This window comes from Anabas testudineus, chromosome 17 (genome assembly GCF_900324465.2).
Source record: "Anabas testudineus chromosome 17, fAnaTes1.2, whole genome shotgun sequence".
Classification (NCBI taxonomy): Eukaryota; Metazoa; Chordata; class Actinopteri; order Anabantiformes; family Anabantidae; genus Anabas; species Anabas testudineus.
In genome coordinates, this window is record NC_046626.1 from 15490340 (window position 1) to 15507723 (window position 17384).

Sequence of the window (17384 nt, forward strand, 5' to 3'; positions counted from 1 at the left end):
ACACGGTGTTGGAATCACTGTTTGATTATAGCTACAATATGCAACTTAAGCTAGTGCCCACATTCAAAATCGATCCACTCTGTTCTGCCAAAACCCTTCAGTCTCATTTCATGTTAACTGTCGAGTTTTTAACTCCTAGGTATTAAAGAAATGTATTTCTGTCATAATAGACTAGCACATATCTGTGAGATGGTACTATACTGTACTATAATTACTATAAAAGTACACAATACATCAACAGAAATTGATGAGAATTAAAAATTGGGAATTTGAGATTAGGTAATTAGGTATTTATGTCAAAATTCAAAGTTCAAGTAAGAAAAGGTTTTACATAAAGTTCTTGCTGTGTCAACTAAGCTGCTCTGTTCCTAGTTGTTCAGAGGGTCTACTCCAGTTTATAAAAACAAATACTTTCTATACATAAAAATATGCTTATGATTTACTATAGGTGAGTCCCAGCATTTAAAACCAGAGAGTCATTGAGATTGTGTTATTTTATTTAATATGAAATAACTCTAAGTAAACATTCATTGTTGAGTTTAAAGCTCATTTAACAGTGACAGATTTTTTACACAGTCCAAACAATGAACATCATCTAGTGCAGATAAGCATAACCTGTAGCAATTATGTACTGTACATTCAATTATAGATTATAATTGATTGTACAGTTGAGTGTACATGTACATTGAGACTTCCTAGAGCCTGAATTGTTCTGTTCCATGAGGTTAGACATTGCCACCTCACACTTGGTGACATATTGTTAAATAACTGAACATAAAATAAAACTAAGCAAAAACAGAAATTGAGCAACTTAGTAAAATACATCAGTCTGGGATACAACAAAAAAAAAAGATTCTGCTACTTTAAAAATCACAGAGTTATAATAGGCTCGGGGTTTTCTACCTCAGCATTTTCTATCATTTTATTGGTATCAACCACATCAGGCGTGGATCGTTGACCATCAAAGTAGAGTGGATTGTCAAAGGTGGGTAGAGGACGAGGGGACTTCTTGTAGAAGAAGAATGCAACAACTATCAGTGTAGAAGTAATAATAATGATTAATACAACTACCAAAGTTGTGTGGACACGACTGCGAGGATCCAGACCTCCATGAGGTTCTACACAGATTCAAGAAGAGTTTTTATGTTAAAACGATTAAAAAGTGCATGTAACTTAAAAAACAGTAACTTTATCATAAATATTATTATTGAATATTTAGTAATACTACATAACTTAAGGAGATACAAAATTGTGACTTACCAGGTTTTCTTTCAGAATCTGTGGGTATCACTAGTTGGTAAGAAGGGAAACATATTGTTAATAATGACAATGTCACTAATAATAATAACGTAAATAATCGTTTAAAGGAATATATAGTACATCTGTCGTATAGTTTTCATAATTTGTATGTTGTATCCACTTAAAAATGTTGGATTATAAGTGAGTTAGCATTGTGTGTGTGTGTGTTTTGTGTGTGTATATATATATTAATATTTAAAATATGAAACGTCAATAACTCATCAACATTGTTAGCCATCAAGAAAGGTCTGCTGTGCTATCATCTAGTACAATAAGCATATTAAATAAATGTAGCTAGATGGCTCATGTTGAAACCTAAAAAGACATTAATAAATGTATAAAAAGACACTGAATGGATCCCATCATGTATTTTTACCTATGTGGGGATAAAAAAGAGGAGGAATTTGGGGGATTTTAACCTTTGGTAAAATTCAGCTAAGGAATTGATGATTTCAAGTTATGAAATTGGTTGAAGAAATAAAGTTGAAGACTTTATTAGGCTACATGAGTATGATGACATTACCTTTTGGTGTTTCACAGATGTATGCTCTGTCATGCCATCTATGACCTGACCTCCATAACCCATCCATGGCTCCGATCTCTCCATAGTCAGAATCAGGCTCATCTGGAGCCCAGTTAGTGTAGTCCATGACTGTTTTATCCAACCAGTTCCATGTCCCTATAAAGCCAAACAGAAACGTGGTTTGTTATGTTATTTTTCTCATAATTTTCCAAATGATATAATGATGGAACTGTACTTTGCCTACTGTGGTAATGCTGTCAAGGTGTAAGTAAATAGGGAAGAAGTAATCTCAAATCTTTTTTTTTTTTTTATCTCTTAATTATTTAAAGCAATTTATTTATGTGATCAGTTTGTTTCTATTCAGGTTGGTTTCATAACATGCAGTATATCTTTAAAATGATATTCTCAAGCGCAAAGAATGTAGTACCTTTGTGAGTTTTGTACAGACCAATCCAGAAAGAGCTGTAGCTGTCTTGAAATATTTCAATGTAGCTTTTGATGAATTGTTGCTCAGAAGGATCTTCAATGCTAGCAAGGATTCCACCTAAGCAAACAAACAAAAAACAAGAACATTGTGGTTGTATAAATTACCAAACATGTATTACTAGATGCTTTAAAACTGCTGACATCAGTAAACTACACACCATACATACATACATACATATCATCTACACAGTCCAAAGTTGAAGAATGCAGTTTTCTGTGAATGCAGTGTCCCTTACCATGTCTTACACAGCTGCTAGCTGCATCTGCCCACTCAATTTCCTCTGTGACAAACAAATAACAGTAACCCTTAAATGGCAGCCAGGAATAACTCTGGTGGTACTCCACATTTGTCTCTTCAGGGCAGACTCCTTGGTAGCTGGTTGACTCTGTTGGCGGCACATCTGTAAACAACATAGGCAGTAATATAGTGATCGGATCGAATTTTAAAACTTACTTTGTGATAAAAAGTGATAAAGTTTTTTGTCCACAGCACAACAATGACTGTTGGCTGTAAACTGTGATACCGCTTAACAGTACAAAGCAAAGAAAAAACTAAGCACCATGTTTGATGCAAATGTATGCAGTAAAACTTTTTTTGTAGCTCTTAATTACACTTACTCCACTAGTCTGACCCACCCTTCTTGAACAAAGTACTCAATTTCTTGCAGATTTAATGGATGCCGTCTCTTATTATCTCTCTGTACTTTAAGATCACATTTCCAGAAGAATTAGCTTTTTCTAAAGTTCAATGTAATGGTATTTCCTTTCTGTTAGTGAAGACATAGAATATATTTTCCTTCTACCTAAAGCAAATCAGCAGTTCATAGAATTTGTATGTTTGATATAGGTTTGCTATAGGTCATGACTTATTCTATGGCAACAAGAAGCATGTAAGATAATCATACGTAATCATACCTGTAGACTGCATGCAAACACTGTACATCGTCTGATTGCAGAAAGCAGTCCTCCATTTTCCTTCAGTGTCTATGTATACACAAGGCTGGTTGCTTGTTGGTTCACCTTCAGCCCAGCTAGCAGAATTCAGGTGCCAGCCGTCAATATACCTAAAATACCCGTCAGTCTGAAAGCACGAAGAGATATGTTATTTGTGTTTGTTTTTTAATGTATTGTCTAAAATAATTTTAGAGAATCAGTTGTGATAGTTTAATATATGCCTTAAAATATAAACACCCTCTACTTTGCACTATATGACCTTCAGTGTGCAGAATTTGTGAATGAGAGACTTATCATTCTTGAAAGCAGAATATTTTTTTACATTAAAAACATGTCTTATTGTCAATCCTTAAACTTTAAGTAATTTTGCCATGAACGTGTAGAAGTTATTTTGCTAATGTGCAGTGCTTTCAGTTGGCTGGAGTCTTGTACCTGCTGCTTGTTCAGTCCAATCCACAGAGGAGCTTTGAGTCTTATAACAAGAATCTCAGCATAGGCCTGTGTCCACTCATTCCGTAGGCTAGCCAGGTTGGCTTTTTCACTTGCACAGCGTTTCTTGGCATCATCCCACGTCAGATTTTCAGTGACAACTTTCATGCTGTCATTTCCGAGACTTACATAGATGTTAGGAATTGTTGGGTCTGCTTTAGGCTGGGTATTTGGATCTGTTGAGAGCAAATAAATAAATAAATTAACTAAGTGATAAACCCAATATTACCTAAAGATGAACTGTAATTTTTGGAAGCTGTTAATGTCATTATAAGATAGGAATTTACACAAAGAATGTCAGACCAGATAATATATGGAGAGATTAGGGTCAGACAAGCCATAGGTCAAGATAAAAAGAGGCATTCTATCGAAATGTCAGCAGGGTCATTGTTTTTGATAAGTCTTTGTTTTTCATTATTAGAGAAATTATTGTTAATGTCATATAACTCAATCAATTGTAACTGGATTTAAGCTATTCTTTAAATTCCTAAACCACGTTTTAAATATCCAGAAAGAATGCTGAGGTTTGGTCAGATTTACAGATTAGGGCTGTATTCTAAGACAATTAAAGAAGAGAATGTATGACTCATTTGTAAAACGCTATTTAAAAAACAAAAGTAAAAATTTGATTAACTCACCAAGATTTCGAAGACAGACAAATCCATAGGAGTCGTTGCAAGACTTACTAAACCATTTACCAATTCCAAGGGTATGACTGCTGGCCATCACAACACATTCTTCCTGATGAAGGACAGAGGAAAGATTAGGATTTCATTATGACATAATACTTTAAAGCTAATATTTTTTTTCTTGTATGACATTATTTTAAAAACTTAACAGAAAGACTATTTAACTGGACATTATAAGCTAAATTGGAAATGTTACCTCATTCCATCTTTTATAAAAGGTTCCTTGACGGCGCTGATTTGTCTAAAGAGCAGAAGAAAATTTTTAAATCAAAATATAAACAAGATGAAAACTACTTAACTCAATACCAAGCCAAAAAGCAGTGTTCTACTGTTGTCTTTGGGTGAAAGTCTATTTTAACCAGCCACACTCTTATGTGATGCTAAACAGGATTTATAGGTAGCACTGAATTGCTCCATAATTTTGCTTTGTTTAGATTTACATTACAGTTGGTAAAGATACTTTGTGTACTTACAGAATAACCCCAGTTAGTGTAACTCCTTGGTTTCCCATCTGTCCAGTAAAACCCATCTTGTTGTCTAGCATTTAAACCAATCCACAGGTCCATAGCTGCTTCTTCAGCCATTTGGGTGATCAGAAATGCTGAAAATATCAGTGGTAGAAATTAAATAACTAATAACTTAAATAATATTTTTTTTGTCTGCTTTTCTGTTTTTAATTTTTGCAAACCTTTCAACACATTTTCATTTCTTTCTTGTTAGTGCCACATACTTCACCCTTTGCTGTCTCTGTCTTAGCTTTCTTAGATTAAAATATGGATTTATGCACGGATGCAAAAGTCAGTTGGCTGGAGATAAGAATTAGCCAGTTTTAAACTTGATCAGTTATGACCTGTGACCATTCATGTAGTCCAAGATATCCAAATCTTTGTTGTCTTGAGCAGGACATAGAGTGACACTCTCTGGTTGGCTTGTTTGTTGTCGTTGTTGTTGCTGTTAATTGTTGTTGTTTTTAAAGCTGCTATATGAATTTGCTTTGCTCATGTACTCTGTCATATACACAGTTACACAGACAGAAACATTACAGTCACACATGTCAGCATTGCAATTCTTTACCATTAAGGTACAAAGCTTGCAATATGCGATTCCTATAAAGCCAAAATAAGATGTGAAGGAACAATCATGAAAACATTTCATGTCTTTTTGTATTCTTTTTTGTACTACTTGTTTATATCTGGAAAAGTACAATTACTAAATTTCTTTTTTTTTTTTTATTTAATTTTATTTTTTTTACTGTGCTTAACTGCACAAGACTTCTCGAAAATTGTAGGCATAAAATTTGCTCCTGTGTCTTTGTGTGTTGCCTAGAAATATTTTTAGTATTGTTTCCAAACTCAAGAATGTTCTTTAACACTTTATTTTTTGTTGTGCACCTCAATGTTTGTTTATTTGCATTCTAAAAAAAGTTTATGGAATAACAGTACCTTGCACACGTCGTGTGGTAATGGAGACTAAATTGCCACTGAGGCCCTGGCAGTGTTTCCTTGCTTCTTCCCAGGTCTTGCTGCTGAGATTGATATTGTAACACTGTAAATAAGAAATAACAATGATTCTCTAGCATAAAAATCAAATGAAAGTGCCAAAGTGTTCTTGCTCATTTGGCCCATTTTAGTGAGGGTAGTTTGGGAGTTTTTGATGTGAAAAAGTTCCCATTTAGATTTAAAATATAAGGGCTAGTTTATTGACATTAATGCTTTTTGTCAGTTTGATCCAATGATTTCTGCAACATGAAAACCATAATGCCAGTTTTGTGTCTGCCATCATCCCAACCAGGGCAAGACCTTTATAAATTAGGGTGTGTCTGAAAATGAAATTGGTGGCCTACTGTAAGATTGTTGGATGTTGCAATATGGTTTTGTATCTAGACAACTTAATCCAACATGAGAAAAACACTAATAAGTCGGTTTTAACAGTTAAAACACTTTCTAAATGTTAGAAAAAGCAAGTCATTTCTGACCTTTGAGTCAAATTTTTTCCAATTGTTCCCCTCTGGGCAGCCACCTTTTGGAGGAGCTGTGGGGGCTGCAGTGGTGTTGGTAGTTGGTGCCTGCCTTCGTTTACAGATGGAATAGTGCTCTTGACCACAATTACAAGTACGCCAGAAACCTATGAGCACAGCAGAGAAACAGTGAGAAACATTTCACCAGCAACATACAGTATTACTTAAATCAGTTTTTTAGCAACATGTTTTTGTATTTAAAAAAAAGATCTTATTTTTGTTCAATGCTTTTTTAAATTTCTTATTCTTCAAGCGGTGAGTGCATAGCTTCTCTAGTTTACGTACCCATATAATAATTCATAGTGACACAGTTCTCATCAAAGGCATTAGAATTAGGTTGATTTTCATCCCATCTTTGCAACTCAACAGGAGAACCGTCCATCCACCTTGAATCATTTAAGCAAACACAGTTTTAGAATTAATTTTATATCTAATTTAATTTTTAATTATGTAAACAATAAACTCTTGATATTAAATCTTGTTATGCATATTGGCATGATAAATAAACAGAGAACAGATAAATGTGTGTTGGCAAAAAAAGGGATGTGCACTGTTCCTATGACAAGATTGTATAAAAGGCCACGCTACCTATTTTTACTTTGCATCATTCAGTCATCAATGCTGTGCTTCTCACTATCACAATCCCAGTAGAAAAATATTCAGCGTATTTATAAAACAATGACTGATTTATTTAAACTTTTCTGATGTCACTATAATCTTTAAAACTATCTTTAGGTTTTTAAGGATAATAGTAAGTAGGTCTTTCATTTTCATTTACATTCTGTAATACTCACCATGATGACCCCTCAAGACCCACTGACAGACCTATATAATAAGACCCATAGCTTCTGGAAATCTGTGAAACATATGCAGATGTGACAGATGCTTTAAGGCCTGATTTGCACAGTTTTAACTTCAACCGGTATGTGTCAAATTTGAATGTGCTGTTTTCCAAACCAAAACATACCTACCTGTTTCCATAAGAAGACATTTTCATCTTTAGTGCTGAGAGATACCAGGTCGCCGTGCTGCTGCTGACAGAAGTGACGAGCATTCTCCGCAGCCAATGACATTCGATGAATATAATACTGATTCCCTCTCCACTCAATCCAACCATCTGAAGTGGTATTAAACTCTGCAGAGATTTTAGAAGCGTCTTGATATTATTCAATAAGTTATATGAATGTTTATGTTACTTACTCATCCTCATCACATGCTAAATCTACATTTCTAAAGCTTCTTTAAATAAATTATAAGTATATAAGTTATCTAAAACTTTCAAGCAGATCTGTGCTCACTGTTACTTTATTATTTAAGTTGCAATTTGGCAAACCATTTATCAAACTCAAAAGAGGGGTTACAAATGTGCTTTTTGCCATTTGCAAAACAGAAAAACTAAATGTTTTCTTGTTTTTATAGCTCCCCAGGAGGAAGGATTTGACGTTTTTTGGTAATATAAAATAAAGTTAATTGAATATATATGGGTTCGGACTGTAACTTTAATGTGCAAACCAAAATGTAAATAATTAAGGCAGAAGAATTACCAATCACAGATGATGATAATGTTGCAGCCCTACTAAAGAAGTGCTAGAAATTTGAACTGACACCTAGAGCCATAAAAAGGGGTATAGTTTGACATGTGACTGATATACATCCAAATATGCAGTTTGTTATGATTCTGTTACACTGGGATTGTGAATTGGGATTGTTGGTTATACAATGCTGACTTACCTGCTGGTTTATCAGTTGGAGGTGGTTTTGGAGTCACTCCTATGAAAAGCAAACAAAGTAGTGTCAGTTTCATTAAAAGAAAGTTAAAACAACAAGCAAGAATGCGTCTAAACTCCCACCCACTTCAGCTTAGGAAAAAAAAAACAAAAAAACACCGCAAATACAGAATTTTCTCAACTTTACCTGCACGGATTTGACAAAACCAGTCATTATAACTTTCACAGTTCAGATCGTTCCACGACCCAGACATATCATAGTGATGCATTCTGAACTCAACACAAGATTCATCATTATTAAAGTTGTTTGGTTCTCCTTCCTGCCAATGCTGGAAGTTCAGCTGTCAAAGTAAAGGAAAAAAACGAAATTACTTAATTTTACAGTAGATACGGTTCATACAAAAATGAACAAATATGAACACACAACTAACCGGGGATCCATCACTCCATACATAACCAATGTTTGGATCAGGAACATGAAGTCCAATCCAGGCTCTTCCTTGGCTGTAGTGTTTAAAAAACAAACAAACAAAACAAAACAAAACATTTTTCAAAATCTTTTAAAACAATATTCACAAATTTTGCATTAATTAATTATCATATCGGAAAACTGGATTCAAGTGATGAGAACTACAGCAAAGGAAAAAGGTGAAGTAGAATAGGCCATTGTTGAGGAGAGGTGACAGCCAAGGTAGTGTGACATTTAGTACTGAATTAGTAGTTTTGAATTAGGAATTTCCATGTTTCGTGTATTTTTACTTTTACTAAATTAACTAGTTCATACCGTCCAACTAGTAGTCCAGCAGCGCTGTGAATACTGAGCAGATCTCCTCCTATGGCCCTGCAGTAATCCCTGGCCTCAAACCAAGTCTTCTCTTCTGAACGAGGCCCTGTAAAAAACTTGAAGACAAAAATTGTACACTTCATAAAAATACATTTGTTATGTACAGCAGTAGAGTACTGATTTTTTTTTTTTTTTTTTTTTTTTTTTTTTTTTGCCATATGAAGCAGAAGGAACAGATTGAGAATATTATATTGCATTATAGTGTGTTTACAAGGCAAACTTATTAGCAAACAGCTTCCTCACCCATCCAGAGATAGATGGGTTATTGTTATCAATAGCATCATTATATTTCATTGAAATGAGTATCTGGCTGCTAAATACTGGTATCAGCAGTATCTGGCAGACCTGGAAAAGTAAGTGGAACTAACTAAGACAAAACTGGGAGAACATTTTGGAACTAATTAGATTAATTGGCAACAGGTCAGTAACATAGTTGGGTATAAAAAGAACATCTTAGAGAATTAGAATCAATAAAGATGGGATATATAAGCAATTCCAGAATAATATTCTTAAAGGTAAAATTGCAAAGGCTTATAAATGTTGAATATATCACCACCTACAGAAATCTCTGTGCATAGACAGCGGAAACATGTATGATTGTAATACTTGGCTCAGTAATACTTACAAAATTATACTCAGTCAGTGTGACTAGTCACACTTATATTCATATTTCATAGTCATATTTCAGCAGGACAATGCTAAACCACATATTGCATCTATGACAACATTATGGCTGTAGTACAATAGTGCATCTGCTGAACTGTCTACAGTCCAGATCTTTCACCAACTGAAAATGTTTCTTTAAATTAATTATATAATAAAGTTTATTATTATTATTATTATTATTATTATTGTTGTTGTAAATTGTCACAGTTCAAACATTTGATATGTAATCTATGTTCTATTATGGATGTAAAAAAATATTTATGAGATTTGTAAATCATTGCTTTCTCTTTTTGTACACAAAAACATTTTTGGGAAATGTTGTTTGGTTGTATCTAATTGGCAAGGTTGACACATGTTAGTACCTTAGCGCAGACATTTCTTGTTCCAACTCTATTCCATCCTTCTGCGCACTGTGGTGGACTTTGAGTCGGTGGTGGAACGGTTATAAGGGCCCCTTCTGCCAGGTGTTTGCAGATGTATTTCTCCTTATTTGTGCAGGGCAACAGATCCCAGAGTCCAGCCAAAATCCCAGTTGTCATGGCAACACAGCCCTGTTGGTTACCTAGATATGTTGAGGGGAAAGATTGACAAATATAAATCTTAGAACTGTTTTTTGTCTGATCTGAGTAATTTTATATTTCGTAATTGTCCATACCTGGCATTTCAGCATTCCAGTGAGTAAACCTCACTTGATCTGTGTTGGTCCACACAAACTCATCAAGATTTTTCTGGTTTGAAAGTCCAAGCCAGAAATATTTCTCTGGTCTCAAGCCCACTAAGCTGACAAGGAATGCATTATCCACCCTGGAAATGGATCACAGTAGATTAATGCGTTAGTGCACACAGAGTTGTTTATGTTAGCATCGTGTGACTTATAAAACACTGATACATTCTTACCCATTTGAAACATCAGCTAAGTAAGATTTGGCGCTCTTGCAATCATCGTTAGCTTCGTCAAAGGTTTTTGTATCTGTTCCTACAAAGTAGCAGTAAGAACCATGTCTTTTCCAATTCTGTAGGAAATTAGAAATGATTACACTACTTTAAAATGGTAAATATGCGTTTTGTTAGTTCACCAGAGAATACAAAAGACAAAGACTGAAGGTTTTATTTTGTTTTGTTTTACCTGCTTCTTTTAAATATCTGTCACATGTAACATCTACAGTGCATGGATAGCTTATTTTAAATTAATGTTCAAGGTTTAATTATACATCATAATTAGCCATGTTAATGCTCATGAAGGCCTTATATAATTTCATAGGTTATATATATGTTACTCACAGGTACGCAGCCTATGTCCAGATTTACTTCATCTCCAGTGCTCTCAGTTTCACTCTGTTTCATACAGATGTAGCCGTGTTTCTCATTACATGAGCGATCTGCCCAGTTGCCATTCTAAAGGAATAAAACGCAGTAAAAACATATTTGTAGATTAGATGTTCTGGATGGATAGACTATACATTTCTCTACATGTCTTTTCCCCCTTAGATGTAGAAAAAACACTTCTTTATTGGACCGTGATTATAGTTGTTGACCTTACGTTGTGTTTTATTTGCTTTTAATAGTCCTTTTAATACTTTGCAAAAAAACAAAAACAAAGTGAGTCTGGAAGCCTTAGCCATGATCAAATGCTAGATTTTAATCAATAACACTCAAGTTGATAAGGTTAAATGTTGTTCTTCACCATGGACAGAAGTTATCCACTATGGTAGTTCTCTGTGGTCGTCCAGGCCTTGCCAGTTAATTCCTTCTTTTTAAGAATGGTATTTTGCCACTCCCAATTTTTTCTTTCTATCTCTCTGATGAGTTTTTAACTGTTTGATTAGTAATCAAGTAAAGCAACTGTTTGTATGTCATATTTTCTATTATTTAAATCAATAAATAATAAGGTTTCCCAATAATAGGGGTGTGTGTATGAAAATAGCTGTAATTCCTTTAGGATTGATGCCACCCCCTTGTCAAATTCTTTGAATTAATGCTGAAAGTCTTGACTTCGCTCACATCTTTCATTTCATTTTAAATTCAATGTGATTGTGTTTGGAGAACAAATTCCAAAAAAATTTGATTTTTCCAATATTTATAAACCTGTCTGCACCTGTACCCCCATGTACAACCAAAGGATATATTATATGTGTAGAATCACATCCACACTGTGCTCCTTACCTCTCCCCTGATGAGCACACAGTCTTCTACATCATTGAGCACATCTGGGTTCCCTGACTCCCAGCTAGTAAAGCTGACAGTAGTGGTTTGGTCACTCCAGTCAAACAGGCCCTCTGTTTTCCTGTCATTCAGTCCAATCCAAAGTTCATCACTGGGTCCTGTAGAGAACATAGTGAAATGTGTACTGTAGATTGGATTACATTATTAACATTCTGTTTTGAATGAAATGTCATAATTAAATCTTTCAGCAGGTCTTAATAGGATGTTTTTAACAAATTGATGTTGTTGTTTTTTCTCAAGTGAAACACAGAACAGCACTTTCTTATCTGATTGTTAAGGTTAGACTGTTTTCATGTCTATGGCCTTCACATACCATATCCAAGTTGAGAGATGACAAAGCTTTGGTCTTCCACATTGCGGATGCTCACAAGGTCTCCGTGTTCTTTTCGGCAAGCTTTTTGAGCATCAGACCATGTTTTAGAAGTACGAATAAGGTAGAAACAGTGGCCATTGTAGGGAATCCAAGGGCTCGGACAAAATCCTTGTTCAACTGAGAACAGAAATAACAGAGGGTGATTGAGTGCCTGATATTACACAGTGCATGTAACATATAAAGAAACATTACAATAGCCAGATGAGGATGTATTAGAAGAGAGTGAAATGTATTTCTATACTTTGTGGAGGAGTTGGTGGGGCCCCATCTATGTAGCAGATGTAGCCCATTTTCTTGTTGCAGGTAGAACTTTGCCAATATTGCTCAGCGGTGTCAAGAAATGCACAGTTATGTCCTGGATTGGGAAGTGGATGTCCTAAAACAAGATGATGGTTTAACTGGACTTTCCTTCTTGGCTAGTGGTGATCATATACAGTAGAACTATTGAAGAAGTTACAAGGTGAAATTGTACAAACTGTATAGCTCAGAATGTATCGGGCCATAGTTAACATACGTCCAACAGAGCATTTTACATACAGTGGCAAGAAAAAGTATGTGAACTTATGGTTGCATTAATTGGTCATAAAATGTGATCTGATCGTCATCTAAGTCAAGAGTTTTAACAAATATAATGTGCCTAAAGTAATAACACAAAAAAAATTCTGATATTTCATGTCTCAATTGTGTGAGTGGAAAAAGTATGTATGACCTCGAACCTTTTTTTACCTCGAAAAAAGCTAGTGTGTTAGGTGTTCGCATAAGTTAAGAAAATTTGTTTGGAGGTGTGGACTAGAGCTACTTCGACAAAAAACACTTTTTTAGTTTGCTCCGCACAAGAAGAATACACTTATGTCAGCCATTCCTCGTCAAAAGGAGCTTTGAGAGGATCTAAAATCAAGAATATTTACAAAAAGCTGGAAAGAGTTACAATGTGATGTCAAAAACTTTAGAAATTCACCAGCCTACAGTTCGGCAAACAATCTACAAATGGAGACACTTTAAGACTGTGGCTATTCTACCAAGAAGTGGGCGGCCAGTCAAAATGAAACCAAGAGCACAACAAACACTTGTTAATGAGGTAAAGAAGCAACCCAGAGAGACAGCCAAAGATTAGAAGGCATCATTGGAACTGGTTAACATCTGTGTACATGAGTCTACAGTACGTACTTTTTCCACTTGCACTATGAGGTTGTTTTCAATAAAGACATGAAAGATGAGAATTGTATTTGTGTTAATATTTTAGCCACATCATATTTGTTAATACTCTTGACTTATCAGGTTACATTTTATAAATTAAATAAATAATGCAGAAAACTATCACATTTCAGAAGGTTCACATACTTTTTGAGTCTTGAGTTAAGACTTACCAGTACTCCATCTCAGATAACGGTAAGGTTTCCCATTAGACCACTGCCAGCCATGTTCTGGGTCCTGGACCACCCCAATCCAAAGTTTATGTTTCCGTGATCCCAATAGTGCTATGTTTTTATGTGGTTAAGAGGGAAAAACAAAAAGAAAAGAACAGAGTAAAGAATTTGTTCCTCTTTTACTTTCTTCCTCTTTTTCATTGCTTAACAAAAAGTCAAAATCACAGTCAAAAAGCATCATAACACAAGAATCTCACAGTTTATTACTGTTAAGATTAATCTTGTCCCTGATGAGTGTCAGTGTTCAAAATCTTTTGTAGTGTAAATTATCAGAAATAAATTGGTGCACCAAAAAATGTATACAATTGTATAAAATGTCACCCTGTAAACTCAGTACTGACTTTACTTTATATTTTCCCTTAAAGCTCATAGTGTCACAGTCATTGAACTATTTAGGGAAAAGTAAATTGATCTTATTCCAAGGTTCTGCTGTTATTCTTTGGTTGTAATAACTTATGTTTAAGGTACAGGTTATCACAGAAGTTACTTGTAGTCATTTTATCCATGAGACACAAAGTGGTGGTAATTTAGGGGTTATTTAAATTAACAAGACATTTATTTTTTATTTCAACCTAATTTGAATATAAGCATATGTAATTATTCTGTTCAAACCCTGTATCTGTTTCAATACCGTGACACTTCCACCGGGTGGCACCTTACCTGAGATATAACCCTGGTCATTGGGATCATTGATACTGACTAGCGAGGCTCCCTGCTGTTTGCAGCTCTTCTCAGCCTGAGACCAAGTCAGAGCTGACTGTGTGTTGAGCTGGTAATATGCTCCTGTTACGAGGTTCCTTGCCCAGTGTTCTCTGGCTGATACAGAAATATGGAAATCTTAAGTCATTTACACATTTGAATCTTTATTATTTTAATATAAAGTTATGCTCTTAATAAAGTCCTGCTTTGTTGACAGATCAGAGTAACTTAAAATCTCATATAATGTATGCTCGCAAACCAGATTTACCTGCCAAAAGATAAATATAACATGCACAACATGTATTTATTTTCTGCTCAGTGTGGTGAGATTTAAACTTTAAATGCAATACTCACAAGAAGTTGGGCAGTATCCCCACTGTTCACGCTCATTTTTTGTTTCAATGGCACACCAAGGTCGCTTTGTTGAAGAGTCATACGTTGTACAGTCTCCAAACCAACGGTCTTTATACATGAAGGGAAACATGCAAATCCTTCCATTTGCATTTCCTTCAATGGTGTAATATTCTGAAAGAGGAAAAAGCAATTGATATGTTAATATGTTTAAAATGAACTGAGGCAAACAATTATAATATTTTTTTAGAAATATGTTGCTCTGCCAGACTTTTTTAGAACAGACCTATAGTATAGTATATAATGGTAGACTTTCACAGCCAAAATCAACCACTAGTACTGTTGTCACTAATATTTCACACACAACTTGGATATGTGTTAAACAATGATAAGTTGACAGCAGCAGGGACTACAGTGGCCAAAGTCTGAAATGGGACATTTTTATTTGATTAGCGTTCTTAACAAGCGAAAATTAGTTTGACACTGTATGACATTTTGTTTCCAGTGGCTGTACACTTTAAAGCAGATCTTTTATTCTTTACCTCTGTACGTTTTTGTGCAGGCACCACTGGAAGTCCCAGTGATTGTGAGGTGGTTATTTGGCCCGACAGTTTTGGAGAGAGCAAGTGTTTCATCAGCTTTGACTTCAATGTAAAGTTCTTGGCCTTTGAGGGCGAGGAGTGTTCCGTTCTTGCATTCCCACTTCTGGAGGTCACTCTTCTCGTCACAGTCATAGAGGGTAACTTCACTCCCCACAGTTTTGCCTTGTACTCCCAGGCACTTTTTAGATAGGGTAACAAAAAGTCTGTCACTGGTTGTCCAGCGCAGGTCAAGGCAGCGGGTAAGTCTTTTCACCAAACAAAAGCCTGTGGCCTTGTTGGTGAGTGTGAATGTGGCCTCTGCATATAGAAATGTAAAAGTTTAAATTATATTGCACACAGTTGTATCTTCATTTCAGATCTGTATTTGACATGTATCTAATAAATGCATTTAGTTATGTAGTTGTTCCAAATTAACTTTGGTTAAAAATTACAAGTTGTCAGATTGTGGTAGACATGTTTTTGCAGGAGTCTTTGTTTTGTTCTGCAACTTCTCCCTTTAAAGCATTGTTTCCTGTTCAACTGTGACAGACTGGACACACTCAGCACACAGTCATTAATACTGCACATGTGTCAATTGCTTATTTAGCCTAAACTTGCACTTTCAAAGCAGTGTTTTGTAATGACAAGTTTACATTTACCTTGTCCTCACAGGACATAATTGCATTTTACTTTAAATGGTTCACAAATAAAGCACAAGCAGTTAATTGAATACCTTCTATCAAGCAAAAAATATGCAGCAAAACTAATGAGGTTTATTTTGATAGGAGTCAAGACATATTGACAATTGAGAAGCATTTGCAGTATACACCTGCAACAAAAGACTTGCATACAGAATATTTGACTTAAGAAAGCTTGATAGCATACTGTACCCTGATCTGTTGAACACAGAGACATTGGGATGAAGAGCACAAAGGCTGCTAGAGTTATCCTTAAGGTCAGCATTCTTCTGATAAGTCTCAGAGCAGCAGACATTGTCCATGCATTGCAAGCAGAAGACTTATGAGCATGACATTGAGAAGGAGGGAATCTTAATACTACTGACACAGTCCCTTTTTTTCTTTTCATTGAGTAAGTGTCATGTTTCAGGTTGGCACATTTCAACATTTTGCTACTGGTAAAAGGGGGGGGGGGGGGGGTGGTAAGGAAGTAGGGGCACACAGACACACACACTTGCACACACGGATGTCACAGTCAACAAATGTCAGAAAGGTCCCAATTCACATTCACATGCCCCTGAAAAGTGATTTGTAAGAGCTCTGGGCTAAATGTGACTCATCAAGGTCAGCGGTCTAGACCAGCATCTTTCTTGGAAAGATGTCTGTTACCAATTAGTTTGCTTAACACAATAGATTGTTGATTTTGTCTTTTCCATGCTTTCCAGGTTGCAACCTTCAGTTGTTGCTAAGGTCAGGTGATTGACCAGTCTAATACTTCCAATGTTTCCCTCATGAATGAAATGGAATGATGGCTGATTTTGCATCATTGTGTTGCATGAGGAAGTTCCTACTATGTATTTTCAATATATTTCTCTGTAAGCGCTCTGGTTTTCAGTCCTCAGATGTGGGACACTAATTTAATTCATAGGATTCACTTGGGTAAACCCCTGTCAGCCACATGTTCCAGTTTTTTTTTTTTTTTTTTTTTTTTTTGCTTAGTTTTGAGTGATTTGATTGACCTGAGACATATTGTGTGATGTTCTATGTTGTATATATATCTAGGTGTAAATGCCGAGCAATGAAATCTCAAATGCTGACGTTTTGTGTCATATTTATCATCTTAAATGCAAATATCTTTAGTGTACAGCAAACCAAAATACATTTTATACTTTCAGAAGACATTTTTGCTTTTTCAATCACAAAATGTTACGATTGATGTGACAGATGATTTCTTCTGAAATTATTATAGCAGAGTGATATTGCACTGTTGCTGATGAAGAGAACATTTTGTGCATTCTGAGTTTAGCAACACAATATCCTGTTTTGGGGTAGAGGCATTCAGATGTTGAGGCTTGCTCT

General features: G+C 35.3%; 1 protein-coding gene across 1 annotated transcript; it reads right to left on the minus strand.

Annotated features, from left to right (window-relative positions):
- Window positions 1-479: 479 nt before the first annotated feature.
- On the minus strand, window positions 480-16473 carry LOC113171924 (macrophage mannose receptor 1-like). The gene is made up of 31 exons (XM_026374660.2): window positions 16239-16473; window positions 15310-15666; window positions 14771-14941; window positions 14378-14533; window positions 13658-13768; window positions 12532-12666; window positions 12231-12407; window positions 11858-12015; window positions 10976-11089; window positions 10592-10707; window positions 10350-10498; window positions 10057-10256; window positions 8969-9084; window positions 8616-8688; window positions 8372-8525; window positions 8189-8227; window positions 7429-7592; window positions 7252-7313; window positions 6743-6843; window positions 6416-6564; window positions 5883-5985; window positions 4914-5041; window positions 4637-4681; window positions 4390-4492; window positions 3695-3927; window positions 3224-3389; window positions 2545-2709; window positions 2250-2366; window positions 1823-1978; window positions 1261-1290; window positions 480-1118 (listed from the first exon to the last, which is right to left on the minus strand). Exons 1-31 carry the CDS (start codon window positions 16471-16473, stop codon window positions 871-873), a joined length of 4431 nt encoding a protein of 1476 aa, XP_026230445.1. The 3' UTR covers window positions 480-870.
- Window positions 16474-17384: the final 911 nt, after the last annotated feature.

What these genes read in the sequence shown, in the direction of transcription:
- LOC113171924 (XM_026374660.2), bottom strand. Translation starts at nt 16,473, where the DNA reads ATGTTGAAATGTGCCAACCTGAAACATGACACTTACTCAATGAAAAGA. An exon ending in CTGCACAAAAACGTACAGAG is followed by an intron (nt 14,942 to 15,309) that starts GTAAAGAATAAA and finishes TTCCTCTTTCAG; the next exon opens with AATATTACACCATTGAAGGA. An exon ending in GCTGGACTACTAGTTGGACG is followed by an intron (nt 8,689 to 8,968) that starts GTATGAACTAGT and finishes TAAACACTACAG; the next exon opens with CCAAGGAAGAGCCTGGATTG.